Raw genomic sequence first — 11,619 nt, 5'->3', positions numbered from 1 at the left:
TGCCTACAACTGCTTCTGTATGAGGAATACAATTAAGGATTCATAATTAACAAGAATATTATTTTATATTCTATTTGATTATTAAATGAATTAAACTTATCAGATATTCTATTTTGGGCAAGAATGTTAGCATTCTATTTCTACAGAAAAGGTGAACCTCACAGTAATGAAGTGGATTAAACATTTAAACCTAAACACCAGCAATGTGACCTTTTCCTCTCTAGCACTACAATTTCGAACCAGATTCAGTTAATCAAATAAACCCAATATTTACCAAGAAGATTAAACTAAAAACAGGACCACACATCTCTGTATCAGATATACCAAGATTAATAGGTGGTCGATATTACCATTAATAACAGGTTTCTAATTCTTCTTTCAATTATTGGTGATTTTAGTTTTGTTTTCTGACATGTTTGGTTAGTATGTTTGTTCCTAGTTTTGGGCATTTTTGTTTCATACCTATCTTTCACATCTTAATAGTTATGGAAGATACAAGTCAACCAATAGAAGTTGATCGATCTATGTGTGGGGATGATTCAATGATAAGTCCTTCCCTAGAAGATGAATCTCAAACTATGGGTCCTCTTATCGATGAAAATCCTAAGAATAATGCGTATGGAAAGAAAGAGAGGCGGAAGACTTCGCCTGTTTGGAATGACTTTGATATTGTAGAAGTTTGTGGTGTCAAGAAATCGCAGTGTAAGTGGTGCAAAAAGTTGTTTGCCATTTCTAGCTCAAGTTCTACCTCTACACTTGGTAGACATTTGGTTGCATGTCTCAAATATGTGGCTGCCAACAAGAAGCAACAGTCCATTGTTCTTGATCCTAATGCGGCGGGGGATATATCTTTGTCAAATTATACTTTTAAAATTGAGAGATCTAGAGAACTTGCTGCTCACATGATTCTTTGCCATGATTATCCTTTTAATATAATGGAGCATGAATTGTTTAACAAGTTCTGCAAGTCCTTAAATCCCCTTTGGAAGAAGGTTAGTCGTACAACCATTAGGAAAGACTGTTTTACTACGTACAATATTGAGAAGAAGAAGTTGAAAACATTGTTGACAGGGGTGGACAAGGTAAACATCACCACGGATATGTGGACAAGTGCACAAAGAGTGTCATATATGGTGGTGACTTGCCACTTTGTGGACTCCGATTGGTTTCTTCAAAAGAGAGTGTTGAATTTTTGTAACATACCACCTCCACATAGTGGTGTTGTTATTGCTGATGCACTGCGAAAGTGTTTTGGTGATTGGGGCATTGAAGACAAGGTATTTACAATAACGGTTGATAATGGTAAAGCAAATGATACTGCCATTAGAATTCTTAAAGATGATTTCAAGTTGAGGGAAGTCTTGCCTATTGGAGGTAGACTATTTCATGTGCGATGTTGTGCTCATGTAACTAACTTGTTGGTGCAAGCAGGACTTACTGAAATTGGAGACATAGTTGATTCAGTTAGAGAGGGTATCAAGTATATAGTGGCTTCTGATGGTCGATTGAGAAAATTTAGTGACATTGCTAAAAGATTGCAACTCCCTTGCAAGAAATTGATTTTAGATGTCCCTACACGTTGGAATAGCACTTACATAATGTTGGCGACAGCCGTACAATTCAAAGAAGTATTTCCTAGGTACCATCAAAGTGATCAAGCTTTTCAGTGGTTAGTAAGTCCTGAAGAATGGGATAAGGTTGAAAATGTGAACCAACTTTTGTCAATTTTCAATGAGGTGACCAACATAGTATCTGGCAGTGAATACCCAACATCAAATCTATTTCTACCTGAGGTTTGGAGGATGAAGGAAATATTGTTGTTGAAGTGTAGGGATAATAATGATTACATCAGGGCAATGGCTAGTAAAATGAGTAACAAGTTTGAGAAGTATTGGGGCAGTTGCAATTTATTGATGGCACTAGCAGCTGTGCTAGATCCGAGATACAAAATGAAGTTGATAAACTTTTGTTTCCCTCTAATTTACCCAGAGTCTGAAGCTTCTATGAACATTGATAATGTCCTATCCGTTCTTCATGAGTTATATGAGGTATATGTAGCGTCTCATAATTCATCTATTATGCAACTGCAACAAAGTACTCAAGAAAATTCTCGTTCTACAAGTGGTTCTACTAGAGTTGCTGCAGTCAAGAAATCGACTGGTCGATCAATATTTATGGAACACATAAGATCTAATAATGTTGTGCGACCCACTAAAACAGATTTGGATGTATATCTTGAAGAGGACGTTTACATATGAGAAAAGGATGTTAATGGAGAAGACATAGATGCTGAGTTTGAGGCTTTGGCATGGTGGAAATTTAATGCCTTGAAGTATCGTATCTTGTCTAAGATGGCGCGGGATATTTTAGCTGTTCCAATCACTACAGTAGCATCAGAATCATCCTTTAGCGCTGGTGGTAGAGTCATTGATCCTCACCGAGCGAGATTATCCACCGAAACAGTAGAAATGATCTTGTGTGGGAGTGATTGGGCTAGGGCATTACATGGACTTAGAAAAAACTCTATAATAGATGAAGATGAAGCTGTAAGTGAGACTTTTATGCACATTTTTTTTTATGTGTTAATTATTTCTTTTAAGGCTCTATAGTAAGTTATTAACTTTTTTACAGTTTGTTTTTGTAGAAAGTAGTTGAAGTAGACTTGCCAATGCCACCATGATTCAAGAAGTTCAAAGTTGCAGGGACTATATATGTAATCTGTATTTGGTATTATATTTTGAACTGTTGTTTGAATTTGGTATTATATTTTGAACTGTTGTTTCATACTTCTATCTTAATTTTAGGCTTTTTGTTGGAAAATCTATGTAAAGTAATTAATACCTGAAGTTAAGGTAATCTACTCAGTTCCCTATTATGCTTTTCAAATAATTTATGTGTTATTTTATTTATAAACCTCCCTTGACATATTTCTCAAGGTTTTTGGAACTTTGAGTAAATAAATGCAAGGGAGTAAAAATATCTAACTTTTTTTTTTTTTTTGACAATTCTTGTCTTTTTTCATTTGCTCAATATTGGTGCTCTTGTAAAGCTGAGGTTTGTGGAGGCTTTTAGAATCACATTGGCTCAAAAGGTTTGTCAATTATACATGCTAAATAAATCTTAAGTGATGAAGCTCCCTTGACATGTTTATCAAGGTTTTTGAAACTTTGAGTAAATAAATGCAAGGGAGTAAAAATATATAACCATTTTTTTTTGAGTATATGCAGGTCCTTCTCCTTGAATAAGAAAGAACTATGGTATGATATTCTTCATTAAGTATTGTTTTAGCTTATAAAATATATGTGGGATCCAGTGCAACTATGTAGAAAAATTGTATTGTAAAATTTCTGAAAGAATGAGGGATTAGATTAATTGTAGAAAGTTCTGTTTATAAGCATTTCTTTGGCCAGATCTGTTGTTCGGTATATTATATTCTTTGGTTTTTTTCTTTCTAGATTTTAAGATCATAGTTTGTCCATAAATTCGGTTTATTCAGACGAAAATTGATTAACATACTATGCAGGGAAATAGGTATTCAATGGTCGTCGGTTTATTTTTATATTCTAAAAACAGTCTTTCTTGTTTCTGATTATTTGTGGTTATTCATTTTGGCAGATAAGATCCACAGCAAAATGGGTGAAGGTATGATAGAAATTGAAATGCTACAGCAGCTTCGTAAACATGATAAAGGTGGCAACCGGTGAGTGTTATGTTTCTTGTTGAACCACATTTACTGTCCTTTATTTAATGGTTACTGTTAAGAAGTTTTTATGAGCTCTTTGGCAATTGTTAAATGGGTTTATTCCTTGCTGTTGTGTGCAAATACGGAACTAGTCTGACTATCGTAACCATATATGTATTGTAAGTATATGATTGATTTTGTAATGGATTAATTACCCAATTCACAAATAATTTTGGGGTTAAGACTTGTGGGTGTATTTAAATGGTTTCAACAGGTGTTTGAGAAGCTTGGACCAAGCTTATACAATTTTCTACGGAAAAACAATTATCGCCCATTTCCCATTGATCTTGTCCGTGAGATTGGCCAACAACTATTGGAATGTGTAGCATTTGTGTAGTAATTTCATAAGCTAGTTATTTTTCAATCTTTCCTTTGTTTTTCTGCCTTGCTATTACCGTTTGATCTACTGGTTACATCTGAGTGTTAGATATAGAATAATTTTCTTAATACAGTTGAGTGATAATGTCAGATCATATCATATCATTGTTCTGCCATTTATCAATATATGTAAAATGTGGCAGTGATATGTTTGGAAATGATGTTTTATTGCATTGAATTGCCTAGTCTGGTGTCTTTTTTTTCTTTTTCTTTTTTCTTTCTTGTGGCTTTGTTTTCTGATGATGATGTTAATCACATTTGGAGTTATGCATGATTTACGTCTGATACATATTGACCTGAAGCAGGAGAACATCCTTTTAGTTTCTTCAGATTATGTTAAAGTTCCTGATTACAAGGATATTTGCTCTCTCCGTGACTTCAAAGATTTGCTTTTAGCCGGTAGCAACTGTTTTACTAGGCTTACCAGGCTTATGGCATTTTGGGGTTGCTCTATTTAAGTCTGGATCTTTTTTTCTTTCGAAGTTGCTTGTAATTTTGTGAATGTTTGAAATAAGTTAGTTATTTGACGTTTATCAAGAGAGTAATAATATTTAACAAATTTTTTTTATTGAATGTAGGGTGACAAGTGGAAAGTGCCAACCCTTTAAAGTTGAGACTACATTGTTTTAAATTGTAATTTGTATTGTATTTTAGTTTTTTATGTAAATTTTATCTCTTAGTTCACTTACGGATTTTGGGTTTTTTTTTTTTTTTTTTTTTTTCTTTTCTCTCCTTGCAATTCAAGATTTATTTTTTTCAAATTTGCTTATAATATTGTGAATGCCTTATGCCTAAAATAAGTTATTTGGCATTTTTAAAATTGATATTGTATTTAATAATTTATTTACTCACATTTACAGATCATATAAAAAACAAACTAAACGAGCCTTAAATGAGTCGAGTTGCTCAAATAAGGCTCAAATAACTTTTTAATCGGGCTCGAGCTCGGGCTCGGGCTCTTTTAAAATTTTAATTACATCTCGAGCTCGAGCCAAACCGAGCTTATCGAGTCTCGGCTCGGCTCGATATGGTTTACTTAACGAGCTCGAGCTCGAGCTCGAGCCAAGGTATTTATCTAACGAGCCGAGCTCAAACAAGGATTTTAAAGCTCGGCTCGAGCTCGAGCTCGGCTTGATTAGTGGGCCTCTTAAACGAGCCAGTCCCGAAAATGTAAAACTCGACTCGGCTCGGCTCGATTACATCCCTAGATAAAACCCAAGCTCATGCTTAAGAGTGTGTAACAATGGGATAGGGTTAAAACCCTAGCCCTAGTTTAGCTACAACTCCAGTTTATCTTCTAACCCTGTCATGATTGTAAATCCATGTCTATAAATAGAGGACCATAGTGAAGCATAATTCACCAATTTACTGTATCAATAGTTTGTGAGTCCACACTCACGGTCATATTGAGTCACTAGAGAGAAGATCTAGAGGTTTAATCAAGAACATGAAAAACATAAAAAATGTGTTCTTGATCATTCAACATGTAAGGAGAATCTCAACCAAAGTCATATAGTCCTAAATGCCTAGGAGAGGCTGAATTTGATTGTAAGTACCCTGAACTTGTATATTTAATTTATCTAGCCTTGTTTATCTTGAAGAAATATTTTCCTTGGATCAGTTTTCTGTTGCACTTACTCTATACGTGCATGATCCCCAACACATACCTAGTTGTGTCATAGTACTATACCTCGATTATTCGAGTAAGCTTGATGTAGTATGTATCTCCATCAACTGTCGACACACACACGACACTATTCTGAGTTGTCTTTCCTTCATCGTGTGCGAGTGTACGAAACAACTGGTCGTTAACAATGTAGCGGTTATATTCGAGTGCCATTTGGACTAGCCTTTTAGAATGCCATACAAGTTTATCATCCAGCTCAGTTCTGCATGTCTAAGATAGGAGGAGGGTGGCCACGTGGCCACATTATAGGCTGGGGTGGCGGGGAGCTACTATATATATACCCCAGGCTTGACGACAAAGCAGAAGCCGAAGGAATAGTAGTCTTTGAAACCCTCAATCTTTTCCCTCTCATGATCTTCCACTTCCAAACAACCATTCTTGTTTGCTAAGCTCATATCTTCATCTCCACCCTCATTTTCTGCCCACTCAATCCTTGTGTTCCTTAACGAAGGAAGAGATCTGGTTCTTTTGCGCAAAGACTTATCTCGTAGCTTCAGATCTCTGCCTCTCACACCAAGCTGATCTATGTCATACTCATCCAATTCCGGTTCAAGATCCACCAAAGGTGCTAAAACCTGAGGCTTCTCCAAGTAGGTGGAGAGCTTCATGGGCCCGATCTTCCCATTCAAGAACAGCTCTTCCACGGATCTCATAGACCTGGTACCATCCCACTTGATCCAAACCTCGTAGAGAACTCAAAGTCATCCATTGATGAAGTTTGAAGTGGTGTGTTAGACAAGGCCATAGCTGGGGCTGGGGCTGGAGGGATGATAAGTCTTGAATTATTCGATTCAAGACCCCTTAATTTGCATTTGTTAGACCTAGTTTATGTTGTATATATAAAGTTTTGTTGTAATTTTGTGTTATGTCTTATTTTCAGCTCTTAATTGAAATCTAGTTTAAAACACTTGAATTAGACCTGAAAATACATCAAGGGCAATTTGGTCATTTTCGGAGTTCAAGGTTGATCCTGAAAAGATGAAAATCGTCCAAGGTATTTCGATCGATCGATTATTTGTACAGCCAATAATTCGATCGATCGACTTTCAATCGACTAAACTTCGATCAATCGAGATGCGATCAATCGATTCTCATAACAATATAAAATCGATCGATCGACTTCGCGTCTTCCAGAAGGACCAGATATTTCCAAATCTTTATGTGATCCAAATCAAAAGTTAAGTTCTATGGACAGAAATGGACTCCAAACTGCTCTGAATACTTGGCTAGAATTAACTCTTGTAGTCTTTTTGTAAATCCAATTCTCTTTATATATAAGGATTAGGATTTAGGTTTAATTATGCATCTTTTGGGGGTTTCGGATTTTCCCAGGTGTATCACTTAATTTCTTTTGTTTTTAGTTTCCTTTGATGCGCGTTTTCTGGGCTTAATTCCAGAGACCTTGTTTCCTTTGCATTTCTTCTTTAAATTTCAAGTTATAGCTTAGGTTTTGTATTCCCTTTTCCTTCCTTTTGTAATCTGAATTTTACATAGTTTAATATAGTTGTTGTTCTTTGTTTTAAGCTTATTTCTTTACTGTTTTTCATTAATTTTCATGCTTAGATTAAGCTTATTTCATATCTAGCTAAACCCTTCCTTAGGGTTTTGATCAAAATCTCTTCCAAAAACCATGGAGTGTTCTTGATGTTCTTGGGATTTTCTTGAAATGTTTGATGATTGTGTAAGGCTAGAGGATCTCAAAACCCAGGCTAAAAGGTTTTGTTTTCAAGATTACAATCTACTTATTCATGGAAAAGAGTTAAACTTGTCTATGAGTTTTCTTAGATTTCTTGAATAAAATCAACGTTCTTGAAAGAGAACGATGTCTTTTGCAATGGTGCTATTTGACATAATGTGTGTTTACTTATTAGAATCACCTTATAGGGTATGCTAGGGAGCACCGGTCATTTCACACCTTTGGTAGTCTAAAATGTTTTTCAATTGTAATGTAACTTTTACGTGAAATAGATCGGTGTGAAACTAGATACTTTATTATTGTGGCCTAATTAGGGTTTTCACGTATTATGTATGCTTATTAGGATGTTTTATAAAGTAGTAAGCTAGGGAGCATTAATACTTCACACCTTTGGTAGTGTAAACATTATTCAATTATAGATTAATCTTTACGTGGAGTTATTTATGTAAAACTAGGTGCTTTACATTATGTCTTAATTAAAGTATTTTCATGTTGAGGTCGTTGTAATGGTTGACGCCCATTACTCGCTCATATCATGCATATTAGGAAGATCCATATAGACTTTAAGCATTTTATTGGTTTAGGATTAGAAACGATCATTACCATAAGTTTCTTTTAAATTAATTTTCGTTTTCTTTGCTTTCATCTCTAGATTCGCTGTAGCTTCAATTCTACAACTTTACTTTTGTTTTTATTATCAAGATTAAGTTAAATATGCTATTTAATTATCCCGTTACGCAAAACAACCCCTCAATCTCTGTGGTTTGATAACCCTTACTATAGTACAATTGATTTGTACTATTGCGAGTGGTAAACTCATATAAATTTAAAATCCACGTAGTCGATCCGGATACCAAGGGAGCATAAACATAGGGAGTGGAACAAGAGCTATCAATGTCTTCGAAAGTGGGTTAGGGTTCATGGGTGTTATGGATTTCGCCATTAGTATGATTTGGAGGGTCTTGGTTTGAGGGTTCGCCATTGTTGCCATCCATTGTGTTGCTTGTGTGGGGAAAAACAGGTTGTGTGGGCAAGCTCAGGATGGCTGCGTGCATCCAGGTGCATCCTATTTGCAGTCCAAATTTAGAACTCATAAGTAATGGTATATGTTGGTTTATTTTAATTGGCTTATTCTGTTTTGACAAAAACGCTTCCATATCAAGGAATTTTCACAACAGAGACATCGTAATTTCCAGAGAGCTTCCAGAAGATTATTTGCAAAATATATTTTCCAATATGGAAGGACTAATCACAACAAATGTCTGCACAAAATATCACTAAGAAGGAAAGGTCCTGGTGAAAGAATTATTTCTTGAGATTTTACAGTTCAGAAAGTCAATTTTCCCTACAGACTGTCTGGACGCTCAGCTCAGAGACTCAGAGTCCTATGAAGGTCTAAACGCTACAGCAAACGGTGAAGTCAGTAGATCAAGGTCCGGAAGACGTCCGAACAAGCCCAGTGGACGCTAAAGTCAGTAAGTTCCCGTCAGCAAGGAGTCCGAATGATAATGTGATGACTACAGACAGAGGAAATACTATATGCAACCATTTGGACGCTAGGGTTTCTAGGTCTAGATTCACTTCAGAGTTTTATGAAGTTTCAGTCGCAGGTCCGGACGCCCAGAAGCTAGGTCCAGATGCCGCCTATGCAAATTTTAGTTTTAGTAGAATTAGGATTTCTGAAGCCTCTTTAAAGAGGCTCATAGGCTAGTTAGTTTCAAGAATTCCATAGTAGAATTCTCATTGTGCTAAGAGAGGGTGTTTTGATAGAAATTGTAAGATGTGCTAACTCTCTTAGACTTTTATGGTTGTTGTGTTGTAATCAAACGTTTGAAATCTAACTTAGAGAGGAGCTCTAAGTTAAATAAATCCAATGAAGAACTTTTCAGACATGAGGTCTGGTTGAGAGGTGTTCACATATAGGTACGTGTTAGAGTTCAAGGTACAATTACTACATCGGTTTATGTGACAATGATCACTTATGGTAATGATAGTCAATCCAAGGTCATCGGAAAAGGTCTCGTGGAAATTCTAGGATTTTCGGGTTCTCAAGGCTCTATATGTGGAAGGACTCAAGGCCAACTTACTCAACATCAGTCAGTTCTATGACAATGATCTTGTAGTGCAGTTTTTGAAGAAAGAATGCAATATCTTCAATTGCAATGGCAAATGGCTGATGGGTGGAGAAAGAACTCCAAACAACTACTATGGATTATCTAACCTTTCCTCAAAACCACAGATCAAGTGCAACAAGGCGACAGTTGATAATTGTGAGCTTTGGCATTAGCGGCTGGGGCACTTGAATTACCATGATCTGATCAAGATTGCCAACAAAGAAGTAATCAAGGACCCACCCAGGATTACCAAGATGGACAAAGGAGACTGTGGACCCTATCAGCTGGGAAAGCAAACTCGACAGCTCACAAGAAGTCATCAGGTATTCTTACTTCTAGAAATCTTGAACTTCTTCATATAGATCTTATGGGGCCTACAAGAACTGCTAGCTTAGGAGGCAGAAAATACATCTTAGTCATTGTAGATGATTATTCCCGGTATACTTGGGTGCTCCTTTTATGGAAAAAATTAGATGCTTTCGATCAAGCTCAGCAATTATTCAAGAAGATCCAGATTGAACAAAATTGCTCCATCATGAGAATCTGTAGTGATCATGGGAGGGAGTTTGAGAACTCGAGCTTTGAAGAATTCTGCAAAACCTACGGTATTCCGTAAGAATTTTCCTCACCTATCACTCATCAACAAAATGGTGTAGTAGAGCAAAAGAATAGGGTTATTCAGGAGATGACTCGAGTTATGATCCACTCCAACGATCTAGCTCAACACTTTTGGGGAGAAGCTATCAATATAGCTTGCCACATCATCAATAGAGTCTACCTGGGGCTTGAGACCAACAAGACTCCATATGAGATCTGGCGGAGAAAGAAGCCAACAGTCAAATATTTTTGGGTTTTTGGAAGCAAGTGTTACATTCTTCGAGACTGGGAAAATCTTGGCAAATTTGATGCTAAGAGTGATGAAGGGATCTTCTTGGGATACTCATCGAACAACCATGCCTAAAGAGTCAGCAAGAGAACTAGGACTATCATGGAATCAATCAATGTTGTGGTTGATGATGAAGAAATTGGAGCACTCAAAAATGGGGAGAAATCTTAGCCTGCAGACACTCCTTTGGAAGCATCTGGCTTAATCATAGGTACATTCAAGCCTCCTTCTTCTCCTCAAGATGAGCAAGCTTCTCCTTCTCAAGTTCCCTCTCCCCAAGAAGCTGTGCTCATAGAAAATGCAGCAAGGAACTCTAACTGCTCTCAAGATGAACTGGATCCTCCTGATCTTCCCAAAGAGCCTTTCTCTTGTGTCAAGCTGAATCATCCCCAAAGGCAGCTCATTAGAGACATCAATGAAGGTCTACAATTGAGAAATATAATAGTGAATCAAGTCTCTTACACTTGCTATCTCTCTTAGTGTGCACCCAAGAAAGTTGAAGAAGCTTTGCAGGATGAAAGCTGGGTTACTGCTATGCATGATGAATTGCATCAATTCATGAGGAATGATGTTTGGGTTCTCACTCCTAGACCTCCATATCACAATGTCATCGGCACAAAATGGATATTCAAGAATAAGTCTAATGAACATGGGATTGTGGTTCGGAACAAAGCTTGGCATGTTGCTCAGGGATACACACAAATTGAAGGGGTATACTTGATGAAACCTTTGCTTCTGAGGCTCGTCTGGAATCCATCAGAATCTTACTGTTGATTGCATGTCATTTGGGATTCAAGCTTTATCAGATGGATGTCAAAAGTGTCTTCCTAAATGGTATCCTTCAAGAAGAAGTCTATGTAGAACAGCCCAAGGAATTTCAAGATCCACATCATCGTCAGCATGTCTACAAGTTGAAGAAGGCTTTGTATGGTCTCAAGTAAGCTCTTCGTGCATTGTATGATTGACTTACCTCTTATCTCTTGGCTCAAGGATTTACAAGAGGTCATGCTGACCAAACTTTGTTCATTTGGAACCAAGGTGAGCACAGGCTCATAGCTCAAATATATGTTGATGATGTCATACTGAACGACTAAATATAAATTGAAGCTTGAGGCA

At 36.7% G+C, this 11,619-nt stretch overlaps 1 protein-coding gene across 1 annotated transcript; it reads left to right on the top strand.

Moving 5' to 3' along the window:
* Positions 1 to 485: 485 nt before the first annotated feature.
* Positions 486 to 2,258, top strand: LOC133881088 (zinc finger BED domain-containing protein RICESLEEPER 2-like). The gene has a single exon (XM_062320051.1). It carries the CDS (start codon positions 486 to 488, stop codon positions 2,256 to 2,258), a length of 1,773 nt encoding a protein of 590 aa, XP_062176035.1.
* Positions 2,259 to 11,619: the final 9,361 nt, after the last annotated feature.

Source organism: Alnus glutinosa, chromosome 11 (genome assembly GCF_958979055.1).
Source record: "Alnus glutinosa chromosome 11, dhAlnGlut1.1, whole genome shotgun sequence".
NCBI classification, from domain to species: Eukaryota; Viridiplantae; Streptophyta; class Magnoliopsida; order Fagales; family Betulaceae; genus Alnus; species Alnus glutinosa.
This window is presented reverse-complemented; position numbering and strand designations above follow the sequence as displayed.

What these genes read in the sequence shown, in the direction of transcription:
- LOC133881088 (XM_062320051.1), top strand. Translation starts at nt 486, where the DNA reads ATGGAAGATACAAGTCAACCAATAGAAGTTGATCGATCTATGTGTGGG.